We start from the raw sequence: 23903 nt of genomic DNA, 5'->3' as shown, positions 1-23903 counted from the left end.
AAGGAATGACTCTTGAGTCATAGTTTCTGTGAATCTCACCATACAGGGCTGCATAATAAGCTCTTTGCAGAAGAAGAATTCTGAATTTAAAAAGTTTGAATACAATGTTAGGGGACGAGAATGAGTATTTGGGAGAGCAGTCATGAAATTGGAGTAATACAGTAATACCCTGGAAGTTGTAAGACAAGGCAATATTCCATGAGGCTTTAAGCCCTGGAAATGAGTATCCCATTATATGGAATAAAGAGACTTGGGTCTCTCTGGCAGTGACTGTTAGGCTAATTCTTTGGTATTTGGAGGCAGAGAGGTATCGGGCTAGGTCTTTGCCACCTCATCTCCACCTTATATGTTACCACTAACCTTTATCTCTCTTAGTGGTAAAAAAGCCACCATCCTGTGGGTTAGAAATCTGCTTTGGCTTATCATTGCCACCATTTACTATAAGTTTTAAGTGTAATTATTGAGTGAGACATTTTGCTTGGGTCATTTCCTCTTAACCCTTGTAATATCTGGTGAGAAATGTGGCTGTGCTGACCTCTGTACTGTACAGATGTGGAGGCCTACGCTCAGAGAGGATAAAGGAATTGCTGTCTTGTCTAGTGGTAGGAGGTAGGCATTACACTTAGCCTTTTAACTCCCACTCTGCCTCCTACAGGGGATCAGCACATGGTAGGCAAGCAGAGCTCCACACTGCCAGTTGCTCTGAACTTGCTTTCCTAAAGCTGTTTTGCTCCACCATCCGCTCAGAAGTAGCTGGTTCCGTGAGGGCAAAGCCCTTCCAGGTAGGGCTGCTGTTTTCATAAAGGAGGCCCCTGTGAGCTTGTTTGCCTTTGCTATAGGAAGCTGCTACACAAGGAGTTGCCATTTGTGGTCAGGGCTATCCCTCATGAGACACTCGGCCTCCAGAACCATGCGAAATATATTTCTGTTTTTATTAGTCACCTAGTGTGATTGACAGCTAGTATTGATTACCAACTTGACAGAATCTAAAAATCAGGTTGGAGACAAACCTCTAGGCACGTCTGTGAGAGAGTTTCTAGATTTTTGGGAAGACCCACCCTAAATACAGGTGGCACCATTCCATTGGCTGGGATCCTATGCTCAGTGAAAAGGGAGAAATTCGGCTTAGTTCTTGCATTCTTTGCCTTCTGCTTCCTGATTGTGGATGCAGCTGCCTCACATTCTGGCACAGATGCCTTCCTGGTCATGATGGGCTGTAACCCAAAAGTATTGGCCCAAATAAACCCTTCCTTAAGTTGCTTTCATCACACAATGAAGAAATTAACTAATATCCTTGAGTTATGGTTTTGGATTTGGCAGCAGAATTGATTTAAGCATGCCGATTTCATCTTAAAGTTTAGTAATCTTAGGGGCCATCTGTGGTGGGAGAGAGAAATAATCTGGACTGCTTAACTTATCTCCTTTAAGAGTCAGTCAGGTTGGAGCTGGAGAGATGACTCAGTGGTTAAGAGCACTAACCGGTCCAGGTGACCCAAGTTTGGCTCCCAGCACTCAAGCTGGCAGCTCACAACTGCCTGTAACTGGAGCTCCAGGAGATACAGTGCCTCTGGCATCCTTGGTCACTGCTCTCATTCACACAAGCTTGCTCTCCCTCCCCTTTGTCCCTGTCCTAGTCCCTTCTTTTCCTTCTCCCTCTTAGACCTCCTTAGAGCAAAAACAGTTGACCAGGCAGAGTATGGTGGTACACATCTATATTCCCAGCACTCTGGAAGCAGAAGAAGGGTATGTCATTGCAAGTTTGAGGTCAGTCTAGTTTATATAGGGAAATGGCCCCTCCCCAGACCAGGTGTTGTGGTCAGATGAAGGTCTCAGATTTAGATGGGGATGGTTTGTTTTGCTTCTAGATGGGTCGAGATGGTGGTACACTCTAGCCCAGGCTAGCCTGGAACTTGTAATCTTCCTGTCTCAGTCTTATAACTGATTTTACCTTGTAGGAGGATCTTCCCCTTGCATATCTTGAAAATATGAAAGCCAGTGGGGGCTGGGACCACAGTGTGCTTTATCCTGGATAGCACATACTGGTGCTTTGTTGAACTGCTGTTTTGTGCCGCATAGTTTTAGTTGGTAGGAATTAGTGGCTGTGTTGTTTTGAAAAGACCTTTCCTGGTTAAGACAGACTGCTGGATTCTTGGCCACACTGTTAGAATAAAGATGGTGTAAAAAGCAAGTATCCTTGTTCTCTTCTAGTTTTAAATATTTTTTTCCAGGAAAATAAAACCTGTATATTTATATTTAACAAATTGTCAAGTTCATGGATGTCTAATACCCTTGATGTAAATTTTCTCTTTTAATGCCTGTCATAACTAAAGTTTTATGTCACCACTCTGTATATATGTTTAAATTCTAGAATAATTTTAATAATACCTGGTATTTTCCATACCTGCCTGAAGACTGCCATAACTAAGGCTTTTTTTTTTTACCTTTAACATTTGCTCTTATTTTGAAGATTGTTTTTAGAGATTTTTTTCCATATTTAGTTTCAAAATTTCAATTTAGTTTTGGTTAAGTTCTTCTTGTTGTTGTTGTTGTTTTGTTTGTTTTGTTTTGTTTTTGAGACAGGATTTCTCTATGTAGCCTCAGCTGTCCTAGAAGTTGCTCTGTAGACCAGGCTGGCCTCAAACTTAAGAGATCTGTCTGCCTCTGCTTCTACCTCCTGAATGCTGGGATTAAAGGCATGTGCCAACATACCTGTCAACGTAATCTTTGAATCAGAAATATTTTAACATGAGAATTTAGTTAAATATACTTCTGTTCCATAAGACATAATTTTTATCTTCTAACCCAAGCTGTCTGGTCAGCCGTGTTGTCAGTAGCATATGGCTGGATGCTTGTTACGTTGTACTTTGTCAGGAGCTCTTACCTTTATACAAAGAAGGCATGGGAAGATACTGGTTTGGTGAGATCAATTTATATGCATTGGCTTACAATTATCAACATTTCAAGTAAACACACTAAAATAGTCTAGTTGTGGCTGATTGTGTTACTTTTTGATTATGTTTGTTACATTTTGATTGCAGGTGGTTATAATTTATCACTGTGTACTTTTGTGAGTGCAGTCTTTGTTTTAGAGCTGGCCATGTGTCCTTGGCTGGCTGGGAGCCCGAGGATCTGCCTGTCCTCTAGATTACAGGTGTAGGTCTCCATATTTAACCTTTTTTGCATATATTCTGAGAATCAGACTTGGGTCCTATTGCTTGTGCAGTAAGCACTTTACTAACTGAACTGGTCTCTCTGGTCTGCTGTTCTAATATAGATATTAGAATATGCATTTATATCAATTTAGTTCATTGATGTCTTCCTTGGAGTATCCTTTACGAACTTAAGATTGATTTAAAAATAATGATAAAGTTTTTTTCTTACAGTCAGTGATTAATAGTCTCTTCCCTCATTTTCTGGCCTATCATTTTCATCTCTTAATAGTATTTTGCCTCATCTGAAGAATAAAGAGAAAAAAAAGTCATAGAAATCAATGCATTACTGGTTTTGTTCATGTTCAACAAGTCTGCATGGGACAAAGAACTTGAAAAATGGTCCACTGGATATCTGTCTCCTTAGTTTAGTGGTCAAAGTCAATAGCAGGAAAGTTTAAATACTTAGCAGCCTGGCCCCCTAGAGATTTGATATATAGTCTTTGAAATCTTACAGCAAGATTATGTTGGACACCCACGCCCACCCTCAAGTGCTGGGATTAAAGGCATGCACCATCATGTTCTACCTAACTTTAACTCTGAGCAGACCATCTGGTGACTCATAACACTTTGGCCTTCTCCTCCTCCTCCTCCACTCCTCCTCCTCCACTCTTTCTCCTCCTCTCCCTCTTCCTCTTCTACTCCTCCTCCTATACTCCTCCTCCTATACTCCTCCTCTTCCTCCTCTTCCTCCTTCTCTTCTTCTACCTCTTCCTCCTCCTCTTCCTTCTCTTCCTCTACCTTCTCCTCCTCCTCCTCCTCCTCCTCCTCCTCCTCCTCCTCCACTCCTCCTCTTCCTCCTCCAGGTGCCCAGGCTCTCTGACACTCAGAGCTACCTCTCAGGCCTGTCCTGCTTGTGGCTGCCCTTCAGATGTTTGGCTGTGGGGTCCTGCTTTCATCCATTTCCCCCAAACCTTCTCATCCTTGGGAGATCTGTCTGTCTTTTCTGTTTTTGGAGAAGTACTGTCTTCTGACCCTTTCATCACATGTGCTGAATCTCATACATAATTTTTATCACTTGCTTAAACTGAAGGCTAGACTTTGCTGTTGGGGTCATGCAAGATTAAGGAATGAAGGAAAAAAAATGTTAAAGAAAAGGCTCCAGAGGCTGGGAGACCACTGCTTAGAGGAGCCAGTTAATGGAAGTGTGCTATACCCATTCTGCCCAGTTTGCTGATGTTTGTCATCTTTCAGTTTGAAACTCTTCTAATATCCAATTGTACAGTTTTTATATTTACTTTGTTTTTTCTTCTGGGACTCACTCACAGCTCTGGCTGGCCTGGAACTAAAACCCACTTGCTTCTGCCTCCAAAGTGCTGGGGTTGTGACATACACAATCATGCCTGACTATATTTGATTTTACTGGACACATAGCACTTAGAGCTATGGAGTACTGTGTGATATCTCAATGCATGCATGCAGTGTGCAATGCTCAGGTCAAAGTAATTGGTTTGTCTATTACCTCAAACATTTATTTTTGTCTGTGGGAGGAACTTTCAAAATCCTCTCTGCTATCTGCCTTGAAACATTCCCTAATTGTTTTGACCTGTAGTTATTGTACTACTGTATAGAATACTTGTCATTCCTCATAGGCCCCTGAGATCACAAAACCTGAGCAATGTTTGTGCTCCTTGAAAATAAGAATAAGGGTGAGGGGTGGGTGTAGCTCCATGTTTTATAAGTCTCTAGCATCGTGGTTCTCCACCTGTGAGTCACAATCCCATTGTCATCCGGTTGCATATCAGGTGTCCTGCATATCAGATGTTTGCACTGTGAGTCACAACAGTAGCAAAATTATAGTTATGTAACAGCAATGAAAGTAATTTTATGGTTGGGGGTCACCACAACCTGAGAAACTGTCTTAAAGGGTCACAGCGTTAGGAAGGTTGAGAACCAGTGTTCCAGCACCACCACCAGTAACAAAACAATCAGCATAAAATCTAGCATCCGAATTACAGAAGCCATCACATTGTTGATTGCATTGTTATTTAAAGATATTTATAAATATAAAGACAGGGCATGCAAAGTGTTTATACACCAATGCGATCGAAGCACAGAAGCCTTGAGGGAACTGGCAAACCTTCATGACCAGTGAACATGTGGGCTGCTGGGTAGAATGCCGCAGATACTGTTTGCACCAACATAACTGGTGCTCCCAGAATGACCGTGGGACCTAATGCCGAGTCGACGTGGCGCATTTCAGAATATCATGCACAGGGTCGGCTATATATTCTAATTAGCTCCTACTTCTACTGAGTAAGTGGGTGTCCTCTGGCCTTAAGTTGCTGTGAGCATGCCTTTATATTAGGGTCACCTCTTATTTTCCTTACTAACTCCTGGCCAAGTTATATAACTTGAAGCCTGGAGAGTTGGAGCTTTGGGTGTGGAATTATGTGACTGTGCTTCAGTTAGAAATCATTGTTTAGATATGTGTTCCACAGTGGGGTGGAGAATATATTTTATCATAAAAATCAGCACCAGATTAAAATCCCCATTGTGAACTCTAAGGATGGCTTATGCCTAGCCAGGTGTGAGGAGCTGAAGGCAGGCTGTGGATCTGTCTGTTCTGCCCGACTGCAGGAGATCCAATTTGTGACTCTTAGTAGGATTTCTGTTTTCTCATTTAGCTAATTTCTTAAGTTTTTTTTTTTTTAAGATTTATTTATTTATTTTATGTATGCAAGTAGAGTGTAGCTATCTTCAGACATACTAGAAGAGGGATCGGATCCCATTACAGATGGTTGTAAGCCACCATGTGGTTGCTGGGAATTGAACTCAGGACATCTGGAAGAGCAGTCAGTGCTCTTAACCACTGAGCCATCTCTCCAGCCCCAATTTCTTAGGTTTTAAGACAAACTCCCATATTTCTTTTCTGTATCTGCGTCCACAGTAGCTTTTGTGTGCTTTCCTTAGTGGAAAGGTTCGTAAATCTGACTCAGGAGAGGACTTTGTTTAGCTTCAGATGTGTTGAAAGAATGTGGACTTAGGGACCATGTCTCATTTTGTGATCAGTAGATGAAGGTGACAGGGATTCTTCTGAGCCTGAGACACAAGGGTAGATAGAGCACACACAGAACCCTAGCCTGAGCCTGACACACAAGGGTAGAACACACATGATACCTCAGCCTGAGCCTGACACACAAAGGTAGATAGAGCGTACACATGGTACCTCAGCCTGAGCCTGACACACAAAGGTAGAGAGCATACACAGAACCCCAGCCTGAGCCTGACACACAAGGGTAGATAGAGCACACACAGAACCCCAGCCTGAGCCTCACACACAAGGGTAGAGCACATACAGAACCCCAGCCTGAGCCTGACACACAAGGGTAGAGTGCACATGGTACCTCAGCCTGAGCCTGACACACAAGGGTAGAGTGCACATGGTACCTCAGCCTGAGCCTGACACACAAAGGTAGAGTGCACACACAGAACCCCAGCCTGAGGCCTGACACACAAGGGTAGATAGAGCACACACAGAACCCCAGCCTGAGCATGGGATTTTGTTACTTTGCTGATTCCTATAATTTTTAATTCTGGCCAGTGTACAGTTTGGTTAGGAAACTCAAATTGTTTGACACAGTAGATAAACTAAAGGGACACTTAATTTTTCTAGTCTGTGCTTTTCTTAAGCTGCTATGTTGGGGACTCATCTCTGTGAGCTTCTCAGGGGATGTGCACATTAGACTGTAATGCACCCAGTATCTCTCAAACGTTAGACTTCCTGAAGAGCAAACAATACCTGAATGCGTTTTCCTTGGTTCATCCTTTTGGGAAAATTTCCCCTAGTTTTAGAAATTAGGAAAACACTGAAGTTCCTAAGATTTACTGGTATTAAACCTTAAATATCTTTCACATTTTCTTTTCTTTTTTGACTTCTGCATTGCCTTGATTAAGAGAGATATGTGTGTGTCAGTCAGTATACCCGTCATTTTCTCTAGGCACGAAGAGTCTGTACTTAAACCAATTATAACCAATTATAGAATGGTTGTGAGAAGTCAATAGGTTGTAAGTGCAGTGTGCAGAAAACTCTGTGTATGTGTGTGTGCGTGTGTGTGCACACTTACGTGGTGTGATGCTCTGTTCTATGTACACCTTGTCTCAGAAACTTCCAAATTATACAGCTGGTCTCTGTGTTTCTAGTAGAAACGTTATGAAGGGAAGGGTGAGAGACCGAAGGAGTTATTATTGTAACTGCACAGGGCGTGAAGGGACTGGTCCTGCCTGTTTCTGTTTTTCTAGGCAGAAAACCATGAAGGCTTAAGTTGAAAGGCAGGTCCCGGGTTGGGATGTCATCTGTGCGGAGTCTGATTGATCAAAGGAGACTGATAAGCTAAATCTGCTCATTTTCTTTTCTTTTCTACCCTGATTTTTCACTTTATTTTAGAAAAGAATCACCACTGACTTACTCACTATCTCCCTGTCTTTTAAGAGACAATTATCCTCCCTACTTTGATGTGACTTTTTCTATAAAATTAAATGATACTGTCCTTATGTTTTTCTCACTAATACACGTGCATTGCGTGTCGTTCTATTCATTTGATGACTATTTTCAAAATTCTGTGCTATTTTCTAATGGTCATACTGTGAAAATGATTCTGTGGGGATGTGAACCCGGATGGTGATGGGTGAGCTAGGTTTCAGGGTGCTGCTGTAGAAGTGTCATAGCTCATGATTGCTTCCCTACTTCTCCTGGGCAGGACCTTCGCTTTCCCTCTCAAAGAAGCTGTTGCGTGCCCTGGGCATTCCTCTTCACATCCCTCATCTGTCACTCACTGGTGGGAGTCTCTGAGGCTCTCTATTAATTGTTAATACTGACAAAATAGCTTGTCCTCAGACTTTCTTTTTCAGTATTTTGGTTAAAACATTTATGTCTCATCTAAAGTAATTACTATATTAAGAATGAACTGGCTGGGCAGTGGTGGCTCACGCCTTTAATCCCAGCACTTGGGAGGCAGAGGCAGGCAGATTTCTGAGTTCAAGGCCAGCCTGGTCTACAAAGTGAGTACCAGGACAGCCAGGGCTACACAGAGAAACTCTGTCTCGAAAAGAACCCACTACCCCCCCGCAAAATGAATTGTACCAAATATATGAAATAACATATTCTTTATGACTTATTTCTCAGAGAAATAAGCAAATTAGCATCTTAGCATGCAACCTTGCCTGTCGAAACATCAGTGCTAAAAGAAGTGAGTAAGTTATGTATTTCTTGGAAAAAAATTTACAGCTTTTCAGTGTATAATTTCAGAAATGTTGGAATGTAAAAAATGTTAGATATTGATAGATGATTTGGCAAATAGTATAACTTTTGGAATGTTCTTAATTAAACAAAAGCCTAATTAAGCTTTTTGAGAAATGGCTATCATTTTCACTTCGCATCCACTCTCATTTAAGAGGTTATAGAAAGCTTTGTCTGTTTGAAGCTGTAGTTTATTTTAAATTTATATTTCTTTAGGGCAGACAGTGCCTGCAGTATGCTACTTTGAGGAGCCAACCCTTTCCTTTTTGCAGTGCTTCAGTAACGGAACAGATGAGGGTACAACTGAGTGTAATTAAGCCAGCTGCGGAAAGATGTAGCCATTGCTGTTTGATCAGGGACTGAAACAGGATTTCAGTTGTGTCCTTTCACGCATATATATTTGTGATACAATGATTTCAATCAGAATGAACTACTTATTTGTGTTTATTTTTGAGGCGGGATCTCACTGGGTAGCCTAGACTGGCCCGAAACTCTCTGCCTAGCCTGGCCTGGCCTTAAACTTGATGGTAGTCCTCCTACCTCAGCCCCTTGCTGCTAGGATAACAAGCAAGAGCTTCCATACCCAGTGTGATCCCTGGACCCTTCTCAGTCTGTAGCTCAGGCTGGCCTTGAATTAATAACCCTTCCACTTCAGCCTCCTGAGTAGTTTAGGATTATAGGATTGCACCGTAACACCATGGCTGGTTGGAATGAGATTTTGTGAAGAATAAATTAGTTAGTTTGCTTTTGGAATTAGGAAATACTTTATAATTTAGTTACTTGCTCCATTTAATTCTGCAGCTAATGATACTGAGACTCAAAGTGTGACATAATGATTTATCTAAGGTGACACGTTTGGGTAAAATAAGCCCAGGTCTCACTCTTAGTTTTTGGGCTTAGGGGTTTTCACATTGTACCTGTCATTCTCAAAAAAAAAAAAACAGTCTATATAATTGAGAAGAAAGGGAGGTTTGGAGAATGTTAAAGGAAAAGGTTGCAATGCACCCTTTTTCTTAGGGCTTGGCTTCCAGGTTTCTAGAAGCTATTGTTTAGACATAATGGATCCAGGTCTACTGTGGCCAGTGCTCAGAGATCTGATATTGTGCTAATAAAATTATTATTTTTGCCTTTTAGGTGAAAGTTACGTGTGTGCCTCCAACGAACCATTTCGTAAAGTTGATTACACCAAAAATGTTAATCCGAACTGGTCTGTGAACATCAAGGGTGGCACCACCCGCACCTTGGCTGTGGCCTCTGCGAAGAGTGAGGTGAAAGAGAGCAAAGACTTCATTAAGCCCAAGTTAGTGACTGTGATTCGCAGTGGAGTGAAACCTAGAAAGGCTGTGCGGATCCTTCTCAATAAGAAGACGGCACATTCCTTTGAGCAGGTCCTAACGGATATCACCGAAGCCATTAAACTAGACTCAGGCGTGGTCAAGAGGCTGTGCACCCTGGACGGAAAACAGGTAAATGCTTCTTCCTTCATGTTGCCTCGTCTTTAGTTTACATGTGGATTATCTTTGGGGGTATTTGAAGAGATTGGCTGGAACTTGCTGTGTAGTTCAGGCTGACCTTGCACTTGGCATCTTCATCTTGCCAAGTGCAAGGATTAGGATGTGCACCATGCCCACCTGCTGCTCAGGTACCTACTCAACAGAATGTACTGGTCTCCTGGAAGTAATCCTAGCAGGTTTTCATGTGTGTGTGTGTGTGTGTGTGTGTGTGTGTATGCGCGCGTGTATTAGTCTTTAGCATAAAAATATAAGGGACTTCCATTTCTCCAAGTATCTATGAACCCATTGTATGCTTCTTCAGTTTGTAGAAGCAAAGAAGTGAATTTCTGGGGAAAATATAAGTTGCAGTTGTGTCCTGTGCTAAGTGAGACATTATCCAGGAATAATTATTGATCCGTGGTTGTTCGCTTTTATATCACAGATATAAAAAATAAAGATATTTAATCTAGTTAGAAGAGTCTGTTTTCCTCCATTGTATGTAATATGGAAAATGCATTTCATAAGGCATGTGAATTCCTGTTGTCACAGGCATGTCCAGATGCATTTCTTTGGGAACAATAGAGGCAGTTCATTAGCATTTCTGAAAAGTGAACTAGTGGCTAGAAATGTGGGAGTAGAATTACATAAACAGTATATCAAAGAATCCAGTGTGCTCTGAGAGGTTGGGTGCAGTATATATAAATGAGTAGAGATGTGGAAGTTGATCAAAGACAAGGAAACTTCCAAAGTGGATTTTCCCAAATTGCATGAAACCAAACCATTTATATTTGTATTATGTTAAAATTTTAGTTTCCAACATTAAATTTCTTCATTTTGTCTCTTCCTCCAACATACTTTATTGTTAAACTTTTGGATCTTGTAATGCTGAGAATGAGCATAGAGAGATGGTCAGAGAAGTCTCTTTTGGGAAACATGGCTAAGCGTCTAACCGCCTAAGACCAGATCTAGTGACTAGGCGCTTGCTACAACATCTCGAGAGAATTTCAATGTAGGTTCCAGGGCTTGGGAGTTAGGCCAGGAGGAAAGTATGTGTTTGTTGTGTTCAGGCCCAGGGTTCAATCCTCAGCAGCAAAAATAAATAAGAAAGGCCAGGTATGGTGGCTTCATCTTTAATCCTATCTGAAAACAACAACAAAACAAACCAACACCCACCCAAAACAAAAACAAGCAAAAAAAAAAAAAAAACCCAAACAAAATAACCCAGAAAAATAAAAACATAGCAGTAGATTCTGGGTTATAGCGAAGTAGGGTGAGAGTAGAGTGCCGGCATTAATCAGATAGCTTCACAGTATTAATGAAAACAGACACCTGTGCAAAGCAGTTGCTATCCAGCACAGTGTAACACAAAACAACCTAAGATTTACTTTATATGAATGTAAAAATAACAGGAAAACAAGATAAGGTGAATTAGAAAGGTGGTTATGGTAGGCATGGGAGACAGGAAGGAAAGAGACAAGTATTCTTTTATTCTTTTTTGTTGTTGTTTTATTTATTTATGTATATGCGTGCTCAGCCTTTTTGTACAACATTCAGCAGATCCCATTACAGATGGTTCTGAGCCACCATATGGGTGCTGGGAATTGAACTCAGGACCTCTGGAAGAACAGCTAGTGCTCTTAACCACTGAGACATCTCTCGAGCCCCTAGCAATATTTAACATATCTAACCAAAAGAAAAAGTAACCTAAATATACAAATTAGAATATAGAAGAATATTGCATAGCTGATTACATGCCTGTAATCCTAGCACCTAGGTAGCTGAGATAGACAGGCCACAAGTTCAAGGCCAGCCTGGGTTTATATCATGAGTTTGAGGTTAGCTTGTGGCAAGATGCCCTGTCAACCTCCCCTAAACACACAAATACACAATACAGAGCGCAAACATACATATACACACAGAGTATACACACAGAACACACATATACACACACCACACACACACACACACACACCACACACACACCCATATACACAGAGCACACGCATACACACACACACACACTCAGCACACACATAGAGCACACATACACAGAACACACACATACAGACAAACCATACACATACACAACACACACATACCCCACACTGAATAAAATGAAAGGTGGTATGCAATAGAAATTACAGATAAGATTTCAAAAATGAGGATTCAGATTTGGAAATCTCCAAATGAGTGACATTCATGGAATATGTAAGTGAGACAAAGTAATTGAATGTTTAATTGAAGTAGTAAATATTGAAATTTTAGTTGTTAGCCAAAAGAAACTCTTCAAAAAGATTTTACCTTATAAATGTAATTTTTTTCCTTTGGAGAATTTCCTACACTTCCTATATTTATATTATTCCCACCTCTTCTCCCCCTACTCCGACTCTTCTTGTGTCCCCTGCCCACATTCCTCAAATTCATGACTACTATAATTATTGTCATACACATTTCCATATGCAAGCACCCCCCTACACACACATCCTTCCAAGTCCCCTTAGTGTTGCTCATTTGTATATGTGTTAAGGGTTGGCCACTTGGGAAAACATTGATTCTCACTCTGATTTCAGCTGCCATCCATTGCCTATAGCTATTCACCTAGGGGTGTCTACTGGCAGTGTTGTTGTGCAGGGCTTGTGTAGTAGCATATGGCTGAGATTTCATGGGTGCAGTTTTCTGTCATGGCTAGAAGACACTAGGAGCAAGTGTCCTGGGTCTTCTTGCTCTTAACACCTTTCTTCCCCCACTTTATGATTTTCCTGAGCCTTAGGAAAGAGTTGCATTGTGCAAATACCAATGGAGGCTGAGCACCCATGCTTGTTTGACCAGTTGTAATTAATAGTCTCTGCTACACAAAATGAAGCTTTTTTTTTTTTTTTGAAGAGTAAGAGTTACACTTTGAGTTATAAGAAAGTAAGCATTTAGAATATTGTTAGGAATTATTGATTTTGGAAAATGGCAACTGTGGGTTCTTCTCTATGGTCTTGGACCACTCCAGCCATGGATTTACAGTCTAGGTTTACAGTACTAGGTATGCATTTTGTCCTACTGAGTAGAACTTAAGTTCTATTAGACAGCTGTTGGTTTTTTCCTATGCTAAGAGTGCCATTTTGTCATTATTGTACCATCGGGGTGTCTTGCCAGGCAGGCCATCAGCTTCGTAGCTGGCAGGACTGTTGGCTGCTTCTCTCCTTTGGCAGCTTGCTCAGCATCTTCAGGTGCCACTAGAGCTTCCTTGGGAAGGAGGCTTTTAGGCCCGCTTCCGCTTTATCTCCCCACCCCACAGTCCTCTGTCTGAAGTGTGTGGTGTCTTCAGCGAAAGAACTGAAACTATGTCAGTAGCTATGCTGAAATGAGAAAGAATTTCCTAAGAATGAAAATGGTGGGAAAAGTATAAAAAATAGGGTTGTTGGACTGTATAAAAATTAGAATTTTCTGGATGGCAAACAGCAGGTTTTTTTTTTGTTGTTGTTGTTTTTTTGTTTTTTTGTTTTTTTGTTTTTGTTTTTTCAAGACAGGGTTTCTCTGTGTTGTCCTGGATGTCCTGGAACTAAATCTGTAGACCAGGCTGGCCTCGAACTCAGAAATCCGCCTGCCTCTGCCTCCCAAGTGCACTAGCACTGCCCGGCCTCAAACAGCAGTTTTATGTTTAAGTTTTAATGGCAGCTTAATAATAAGGGGGCCCTGAAAAAGTGGATGAAAATCTGAACAGTTTGAAAAAGAAGACACATACAGTAATCATTAAAAATGCGCAAGCTAACACTGGAATGTTTTGAGGACTTGGGACTGTGACTCAGTATAGAGTATTTGTTTAGTACGAGTGAGACCCTGGGATTTATTCCCGACATCACCCAAAAGTGCTTCAGTTTTCTTTTTGTGCTTCAAAATGATAGTTTTTTTTTTTTTAAAGGATAATTAACAGTGAAGTGGAAACTTAAGGGTTCTTTGGAAAGTTGCGTTGGATGGTGTTTTGCAGGGCAAGCATATGAAGGAACGATCAGCTGAAGTGGACACAGGTAAAAGACTAAGGCAGACTTGTGAAGGAACGTTTCACTGAAGCAGACACAGGAGAGAGGATGTTCTGCTAAAGCAAGCACATGAAAGGACACATGATGAAGGATTCTTTCCTAGCGACACATATTGTGTAGTTGAGCTTCATTCGTTGGGACTCAGAAAGAAACTTTTGGTGGTGTGCTACGGGTTCTTGCCACTTCTGCAGACTTGGGCTGATTGGCATAGTGGTGTCAGATCAGACAGATGCACGTGCTGAGGCAAGACCCTTTGAGGATACGATGTTTGGAGAGGGTATAAAAAAGATGTTGCTTCAAAGAACCTCTCTAAACAGGTCCACTCCCCACACCCCCATGCTTTCTTTCCCTCTACCTCTGGTGGGTGATGGGCTGAAAGGGAGGTTAAAGTATTTAAGAACCATCATTAAAAATAGTTTTGTTTTGTTTTTTTTTTAAAAATAAAGTTACATAGAAGTGTCCACTGTTTTTGAATATGCAGTGATTTGGCCTTGTCAGAAGAATTGGAAGTATAAAATTTATAAGCTTGAAAAGCAGTGTGCTAATTTGTGTAACTCAAAGGTCTTACTTCTTGAGCTTGTAAATCACATTAGAAATTTATCCTAAGTAACCTGAGACACAAATATACATTGTGTGTAAGAACTTTAAGTCCAGCATGGAATCAGGAAGACAGGTTGCAAACAGTTAAATCCCAAATGTCAAAATAGTATAAGTGGCGTTCTGTGGAATGCCTTTGTACTGGCCATTGACATGTATGTTTGGAAAAATCTTTTAAGATTCAAGGAAAATATGAATGGAAGAAACAAGGTGTGAACTCAATATATTTAATTTTTGATTTTGCTCACAGGAAGGACAGAAAGGGTAACTTTCACAAAGTATTGCAGAGCTCACTGTTCTGGCTCTCTGCAGCCTCCTGAGGTCAAGCACTTACAGAAAGTCACCGTGAAGTGTTGGCAGAGGCCGTGGGATTACAGGGCTATTTTGTCAGTGTTTATTCGTTAGTTCGTTTCTCTTTGGAACTAGGGTTTTGCTGTGTGGCCCAGGTGGGCTTGGAATTGGTACACCCACCTCAAGCTCTATAATTATAAGCCATGCCTGCCATGCTGGGATATTTACATTGCTTTATGAATTTACGTATTTTCCATGTACAAGGAAATGTTTTCAAACTTTGACGTAATATTTAAAAAAAAAAAAAAGATCTCAGACTTTAAACACCCAAGTTTGGACACCACATTCTTGGGATCCAGGCTGTTCTTGCAGAGCCGAGGTTTTCCTTGTGACTTAACATGGCACAGTAGTCGATCTTGATATTTTCAGCACTTCACATCTATTTCTGTTTGCTGTGTGGTTTAAGTAGAAATAGAGCATTAACTCTTGCTTTAAAATAACAAGCAGTGATCTAATGTTTAAGATCAATGAAAACTTTAGTGATCATTTTGATTTTTTTTTCATAAAATGGCATTTTCCTAATGGGTTTGTTTAATCACCCCCCCCCCCTTTTTCATTTTTGAGATAGGATCTCTCTATGTGGCCATGCTGTCCTGGAATTGTCTATGTTTACCAGACTGGTTTTTGAATGCAAAGAGATTTGCCTGCTTCTGCCTCTCAAGTGCTAGGTAGGATTAAAGGCATGTGCCACTAAGCCCATGCCCAGATCTAACTACTTTCTAGAGATTCTTTAAAATGGTTGTGTGTGGTGGTGTGTATGGGAGGGTATGTGCACATGGGGGAGTTGTGTGTGTGTATGTGGTGTGTAGTGTGTGGGGGCATGTATGTGTATGGTGTGGTATGGTGTGTGTGTGTATGTGTGTGTATTTATATGAGAGATTTCCTCCAAAGAGAAATGAGAAAGGAACTTAGATATGCTAATGATCTATATCTGTATACCATTTTAGATATGTTAATGATCCATATGTACACACCATTTTAGACTGTCTGTGTTAAACCTTTTATTCCTACTTACTTACTCCCCAAATTTGTTTGCATTTAAAGTTAATTGGATCTATGACAGAGATGGACATTGTTTTTTAAACTATTCACTGTAAGTAGCCACTGATCTCATCCTCAAATAGCAGACTCTTGGGAGGTCTTGTTTTCTTTCATGGGACTGAAGGGTTTGGGGATTGAACACTTTATAAGAAACCATGTGACAGCAGTACTTTTATTCTAGTTACAGTGTGCCTTACAATTTTTCTTCTTTCAGAATTTGTTAGTAATATTAGCTTGTATATTTAAAGTCTCATAAAATTGGGCTGGTGAGATGGCTCAGTGGGTAAGAGCACCGACTGCTCTTCAGAAGGTTGTGAGTTCAAATCCCAGCAACCACATGGTGGCTCACAACCATCCATAATGAGATTTGATGCCCTCTTCTGGCATGTCTGAAGACAGCAACAGTGTACCCATGTATAATAATAAATAAATTAAAAAAAAAAGTCTCATAAAATCACTTAAATCATCTTTTAGGATTTCATCTATGTTGACTTACAGGTTCTAAACCAGCAGTGATTTATTTATTTTTTGGTCCCTAGGGGACATAGAAGTATATCTGAAGTTAGTTTTTGGTTCTCACAGCTAGAAGTATGTATTCTTTTTTTTTTATATAATTTATTTATTTTTATTTTATGTACATTGGTGACAGTTTTAAGCTGACATGGGAATTGAACCCTGTCCTCTGGAAGAGCAGCCAGTGTTCTTAACTCTTGAGCCATCTCTCCTAGCCCTAGAAGTGGGGATTCTATTGGTATTTGGTTATTAGAGGCCAGAGTTGTTGGTAAGGGTCCTAAGATTTACAGGCAGCTGTAGTATAGTTCTTTGGACACCACAAAGTGCTAAGATTTTAAAATCATGGTAATGATGTTATCAAAAGGAAGTACTCTGTGAGTATTGGCTTTGTCAGTAGACTGCAAGCGGAACTTTAGTTTAGCCCTTACATGCTATAAGAATGTCTGTGTCATCTAATGGGCACATAAACTTCAGAAAGCTTTGTTTACTGACTTGGATGCCAGCCTGGCTTCATTGTGTGAGGGTCGAGTATGGTTAGGTAGTACAGCTTTACAAATCCTTAAGGAAAGATATCCTAAATGCTTTTGTAGATATTTAAAGTTAAGTGCCAAGCATCATGATTTAATCTTAAGTATTTAGTACTTAAAAGAAACCATGGTGTAATGGTCACTCAGAGGCCATTAGCTTGGTTGTCAGCAGATGGGTTCTTTTTTGGAAGTGGTTGGAACACCCATGAGCGTCTACCCTCATCAGTGAATTAAATTGTTGATGGGCCACGATGAGGTGATGGAAGCTAAGCCACAAGCAGTAGTTTCTTGGGCACATTTCTGTGAGATCATGTCTTGTTCTGATGTCTTCTCTTTCTGTTACCTTTTGTTGGCAGAGGTGAGCAGCCTTCTCTGCTGTGTGCTTCAGCCACTGTGATCTCCTGTCTTGGCTCAGGTCCAATATGGTGATTCAGACAGCTGACCAGCTGAGACCCCTGAAATCTTGAGCCAAAATAAACCTGTACTCCGTTAAGTTGTTCTTGGGTATATTTTGGTATAGGGAGAAAAACCAAATATACATGGTTTTCAACATCATTAAAGTTGGGTATAGCACAATAATGGGCCCCAGGTTCCATGCCCAGAACTGCAAAAGGGAAAAAGAAAAAGATAAATGAAAATTCTTAATGTACAACCCAAGTATTTATAAACGAGTTGACTAGAATAAATGATCTGTAAAGAAGAATACGGGTTGTTCTATAATTTTATTTAAACACATGGTGAAATTTGGTTAGTTATCTAAATGCATTTCTTTAGAAACAAAGCTTTGAACTTTTAAACACTTGTATAGAAAACGAGGCCTTTCAAACATTCTTAGAGATTGAATGCCTTTCTTGTGATAAGCCACAGTGGGGAAGGTTTTTTTTTTTTCAATGTCCTCTTTTCTGTTACAGAACTCAATGATCCAAATATAACTTTGTCCACATATGTGAAGAATTCTAGCTTTTAGCATTCCCAGAAACAGCAGAGTTTAACATAAAAGAAACATTTTATAGAATTTTGGAACAAGTTGATTCTTGTCATGGGCAGAGGCAAAACAGACTTAGAAATTGCTTGCAGTTGATGCTTTTAGGGTAAAACACTTCCAGACTTTAGGACCACTGCCAGCCTTGGGATGCCCGTGTGCTGTGTTCTCTTTAGGGATTGGTGTACCTCTTTAGCCATTGGTGTGCCTCTGTCATAGGAGCCATTTAGAGTTTAGGAAGCTTTCAACCCTTGCTTTTTTGATGCTTAGTTACTATGGTCATTAGCATATAGCCAGCTAGTTTGGGGACCCCCTGCTGTTTCCAGACTTCAGCTTTGGCTCCCTTAATTCTTCCTTTTCTTGTAGAAGCACTCAGTGGTAGAGCCCTTGCCTGGCAAGTACACAGTCCTATTGGTTATTTAGAGAGCAAAGGTTAAGCTCAGCCACGCCCTCTACATTCTCAGTGTTCTGCCTCATAGAAGAAGGATGAATTGATTCTAAATTAAAAATTGTTTCATGAAGAAAAATAGTTGGGAACTCACGCATGCTCTCAGTAACCCTGTGTAAGTTTCCAGATTTAAAAACCGACCTCATGCACTTGTTGATGTTAATATAGAAAAGCTCTACTCTCAGAACTGCACAGTTTTTTGTGATTATCCTCCTTGGGTATTTTTAGGACTGTTAATTGTAGTGTGATACAGCTGCCAGGCTCAGCCAGTGCATCATGCTCTGCAGTTGCTCGCTCTCATCCGCTTCCACAGAGGTTTAGTGCTATGTGCTGAGGGCATGAGCAGCCTCGGAAATGCAGCCAGTGCCTACCCAGATGGACTGCTCCTGTTTTCATGAGCATTTCAGGCTCTTGATTGAAAAGTTTCATTCAAAATTTTCTTTTTCTGTTTTGTGCTGGTTTATAGTAGGCATCTCTAAGTATGAGCATGAAGTCGTTTGATTATATTTAAAACTGTTCCTGTGGTTTGTCCTCACACAAGGTCATTAAAATCCCATTTCAAGTATGAGTGTTAAGTATCTTGTTTGAGCTCTCACTGATGCCGCTATTATATGCACAGTTGTATTTTTGAAGGTTTCTTCTTGAGCACCTAATCTCTCATAGTTGTTGGCTTACCCAATTCCTGTTGTAAAATATTATGACTGAACAATTGAAAATGGAAATCAATTTATAACTGAGCCAGGTATCAAGGCCTCAGGGCTATGTGCTTACCAGGCAAGGGCTCTACCACTGAGCGACTTCAACAACCCTTTGAAAATGTGAATTAAAAAGGTTTTCTTTTTACATAAAACAATGTGTAAGTGAAAATGTACAAGTCCACTTAGGTAACTTGATCCAAATTTAAACATCTTGTGTGTTTTTTCACTTAGTATTGTGGTCTATAATATTTTTAAAGATATATTTTATTTCATATATGTGAGTACACCATCGCTATCTTCAGACATACCAGAAGAGGGTATCAGATCCCATTACAGATGGTTGTGATCCACCATGTGGTTGCTGGGAATTGAATTCAGAACCTCTGGAAGAGCAGTCAGTGCTCTTAACCTCTGAGCCATCTCTCCACCCACCCCACCCCCTTTTTATTAAAGATGTATTTTATTTCATGGTCCATATTTTATTTATGGCCAAGGATAAAAATCTTAAAAGTTTTGGAAGCTGAATGTGATTTATTTTTCTTGCAGAACATTCCTCCTTGGTAGTATCAATCCATGTTGAAATAACTTCTCAAACTTCTAGGAATCAGGAAATATGGCCAGTATAATTTGTGCCCTAAGGAGCCGACCATATGGTTTGGAGCCCAGAAAAATATAAATATAATTTGATTTAATATATTTATTCCCTGTGTTATGGGACAGAGTTTGTAAGAGATGGCATCAAATAAGAAATGTTAGTAATAGTGAAGTTAATAAGATGCTGATCTTGAGCGCTAGGCTTTTAACCCATGTTTATTTTTGAAGATCATCCTGCAGTAGGTATGTGGTCATATTCCTTGAAGAATGTTACAAACATACTCAAAGAAAAATTTTAGGAGTGTGAATATGTGAGTGGGGTGTACATGTGGTTATGCATGTTCACATGTATGTGGTCACAGGCATTCATGTGTGTGGAGGCCTGAGGTCTGCGTTGGGCGTCTTCCTTAGTTGCTCTCCACATTACGGACTGAGGTAGAGGAGAGTCACTGGACCTAGTGCTTGTCTTTTGGCAGCTGTGACTGGCCAGCTTGCCCCAGAGACTCCCTCCCTGAATCTGCTTCCTGGGATTGCAGGCAGGCCACTGTAACTACTTGTTATTCATGGGGATCCTGGGCACCTAAGCTCTAAGGCTTCCTTCTTGTGTGGCAAGAGCTTTACCTGCTGGGTCATCTCTCCAGTTTCTTCACTTGGACTTCAGGTCACCATCGTAGAGACAGCAGCATAGCTCCAGACGTACTTGCTTTCAAAGCTAGCTTCTGATACTCAGAGAATGATTACCGCTTTATAATCATTCCTAATTGTTTTCCAGACTCTCTCCTGTAGCACAGTTTATTTACTTTGTCCTGAATAACTTATTAACATTTTCCCAAGTCTGTAGAAGCTCTCAGAAAATGAACATTGACCCTGTGGCAGTTTGAATATAAATGGTCCCCATATATTCATGTATTTGAATACTTGGTCCCCATTTGGTGGAATTCTTTGGGAAGGTAGGAGGTGTGGCTTTGGGAGGAGGTGTATCCTAGGGGTGGACTTTGGGGTGTCAAAAACCCATGCCATTCCCGGTTAGGTCTCTCTCTGCCTCGTGTTGTTGTCTCGGCATCTAAGTTCTCAGCTACTGCTCCAGTGCCTCGCTCTGTGCCTGCTGCCCTGCCTCCCACTAAAATGGTCATGGATTCTAACCCTCTGGAGCTGTGAGTCCCTACGTTAAATGCTTGTTGTTAGTTGTAAGCTTGGTCATGATGTCTTCTCAGAGCAATAGAACAGTAACTAAAACAGACCCCATGAAGGATATTCAGTTACTGTGGTGTAGAATATAAAAATTCTGAGGATGAACTTGCTATTATGAGTCAGTGTCTCATAAATTGAGAGCAGACTTCAAAATTGAGGTCTACCCTACATTTATAACTCTTTAAAGTTTGTTATGTATATGTAGACAAATGTAATAAATAATAAATACCAAAACAGTTTGTTCTAGTCTAGTCATGTGGATGACTTTTCTGGTAAGTTTTCTTATTATGTTTATGTGATAAATTACATTCAGTATCACCGGATACTGGGTAGTCTCACCAGACCTGAATACCATACTCACAAAGAGCCAACTCACCTTCAAACTTTATTTGAAACTGGCCAGTCATCTCTCTAAGAAGGAATTTTTATAAAGTTTGTGACATGATTTTGGGCTAAGGTAGAGTTAATTTGTTCCGTCATTGATAGTTTGGTTTTTTATTCTGTTAGGCAATGTCTTAGTTGCTTGAGGAACTGATGCATGAGAAATTCTTTGCTTTTGAGGAACTGTCATTGTAACAGAACAGACAGATGTAAAAACCAGTTGTAGGACAAGGAAGTCTATATTTGGCCACAGTGATGTAAGTTGCACCGAAAGAGAAGCTCTTCATGGAGTTATCACAAGTTCTTCACAGAGGCAGTAGAGTGCTCCTTACGGTTTCTACACAGTGGAGTCACAGCATTTAAAGCAGGTTTAGTATGCATGGAATAGTTCAGGTTATGGAATATGTGTATTTGATTTTTTTTTATTTAGGCCTCTACATTTTTTTATGTCTTAGCTTTTAATTTTGAAATTAGACTTAAAATTGTATAATGATTCCATATAATTTTTAAGTAATTTTGTATACATGAGGGTTTTGTCTGTCTGTATATGTCTGTGCACTATGCCTGGTGTCTGGTGCCCAAGAAGGTAAGACAGGGGTGTTGCCTTTCCTGGAACTTGAGTTACAGATGGGTGTGAGCTACCATGTGGATGCTGAGAATTGAACCCTGATCCTCTGAATGAGCAGCCAGTGCTCTTAGTGGATGAGCCTTCTCTCCAGCCTTTCTGTATCATCTCCACCTTGCTTCCAGTTATCTAAACTAGGAGGTTGACAGACACACTGTTTACTCACGTGTAGACCTTACATGAGCAAGTGTGCCTCCTCAGTGTCTTGCCCATCTCACATTTGGTCCAGAAGCACATATGCATTTGCTTGTGTTCTCCATTTCCACCTCGGACTGTGACACATCTTTGGTTTTTCATGGTCTTGTTGTTTGGAAGAGCTCTGGCTGGTTATTTTGTGTAGTTCCTCTTGACTTAGAACTTTGTGGTATTTTCTCACAGTGATATCCTGGTTGTACTTTTGGTATGCCATATCCTCTGAATGCCTTTAGTCAGACACACTGGATAAATCTCATTACTGGTTGGTTGCTTGACTGCAGGTTGCTTTTCACTATAAGTTTTGACATTTTAAGCATAAATTAATAAGTTGTAGGAATATTTCTTAAGAATATGCAGCCGGGCAGTGGTGGCACAGCACTTGGGAGGCAGAGGCAGGCAGATTTCTGAGTTCAAGGCCAGCCTGGTCTACAGAGTGAGTTCCAGGACAGCCAGAGCTATACAGAGAAACTCTGCCTTGAAAAAAAAAAAAAAAAGAATCTGTGTTAAGAGCACTAGCTGCTCTTCCAGAGGTCCTGAGTTCAATTCCCAGCAACTACATGGTGGCTCACAACCACCTATAATGGGATATGATGCCCTCTTCTGGTATATCTGAAAACATGACATTGTACCCATATACTTAAATTAAATAAAATCTTTAAATAAATAAATAATAAGTAAATGTGCACATACTTTTGTTTTTCACATTTTGATCTATTAATGTTAGTGCCTGCTGGTTATTGCTGACTCCAGCTACTACTACTACATATAATATTTGCTGAATAGCTTTTCTGATCCCACTGTCCTTTCTACATTCAGTAAGCAGAATTCTGTTCCTAGGGAGAGCTTTCCTCTTTCTAGTTGGGAGTCTTTAGTCTGTAGGTTTGATTCCTTTACTGTCACTTACTTTGTGGTTCAAAATGTCTCACATGTAAGCAATATTTTTTTTTGAAATACATTCTGTCTATGTACACAAGCTGGCCTTGAACAGGGCCTAGCTGTTCAAATGCTAGGATTGTGTGTGTGCCAGCACATTTGACTTGACCAGATTTTTAAGTTGGATTGTGTGCCTATTTGACATATTTAAAGCTATATGAGGATAGAATGGATGTTTAGCTTCATGGTAGAGCACTTGCCTAGCACTCACCAGGCCCTGGGTGATTTTCACTACTTCCTTAGGTAAGGAAACTTGTTAGTTAGGTTCATAATTAGACTCATGGCACACAAACGTAAGTCTGCATCACTGTTTGCCACAGTGGTAGCTCTGGGCCCCTCACTCTGATGCTTCTTTTTTTTTTTTTTTTTGGTTTTCCGAGACAGGGTTTCTCTGTGTAGCCCTGGCTGTCCTGGAACTCACTCTGTAGACCAGGCTGGCCTCAAACTCAGAAATCTGCCTGCCTCTGCCTCCCAAGTGCTGGGATTAAATGCGTCACCACCGCCTGGCTCACTCTGATGCTTCTTAATGCTGTGCCTTCTCTGTGTGTCTCCAGGCACCTGTTTCTGTTCATTGTACATGTTTCATAATCCCCTGGAATGGAATATGTTTCTCTCAATGTATTTGCCATGGAGAAGCTGGCTCAGAAGCTTGGATTTAGAGTATGTCTACATTGGTTGGTTTTTGTCTATTTTAGAAGCCTGTGGTAGGCTGCTAACATCCATGTTTTTGTCTGTAGCAGGAGGAATACCTATGATGTGTCTTGGACAGAGTTGTTGTTTAAGTCTTTTGACCCTGTGACCCATCCTGACCTATATATAATGGGTTTGGCTCTAGATGGACTGCTGCACTGTAGGCAT

The 23903-nt window shown here is 40.6% G+C and overlaps 1 protein-coding gene across 9 annotated transcripts in view; it reads left to right on the top strand.

Moving 5' to 3' along the window:
• Positions 1-23903, top strand: part of Dclk2 (doublecortin like kinase 2) — a 138842-nt gene that overhangs the window by 4948 nt on the left and 109991 nt on the right. For all 9 annotated transcript variants that reach the window (XR_004119619.1, XR_004119618.1, XM_031374254.1 and 6 more), the window contains exon 2: positions 9583-9914. Coding sequence is in view for 7 of the 9 variants with exons in the window: in XM_031374254.1 (XP_031230114.1) it covers positions 9583-9914 (332 nt within the window). In the remaining 2 variants the exon portion in view is untranslated. The remainder of the gene's footprint in view (positions 1-9582; positions 9915-23903) is intronic.

Source organism: Mastomys coucha, unplaced genomic scaffold (assembly GCF_008632895.1).
Source record: "Mastomys coucha isolate ucsf_1 unplaced genomic scaffold, UCSF_Mcou_1 pScaffold16, whole genome shotgun sequence".
NCBI lineage: Eukaryota > Metazoa > Chordata > Mammalia > Rodentia > Muridae > Mastomys > Mastomys coucha.
The sequence above is the reverse complement of the archived record's forward strand: the minus strand, read 5'-3'. Positions and strand labels throughout refer to the sequence as shown.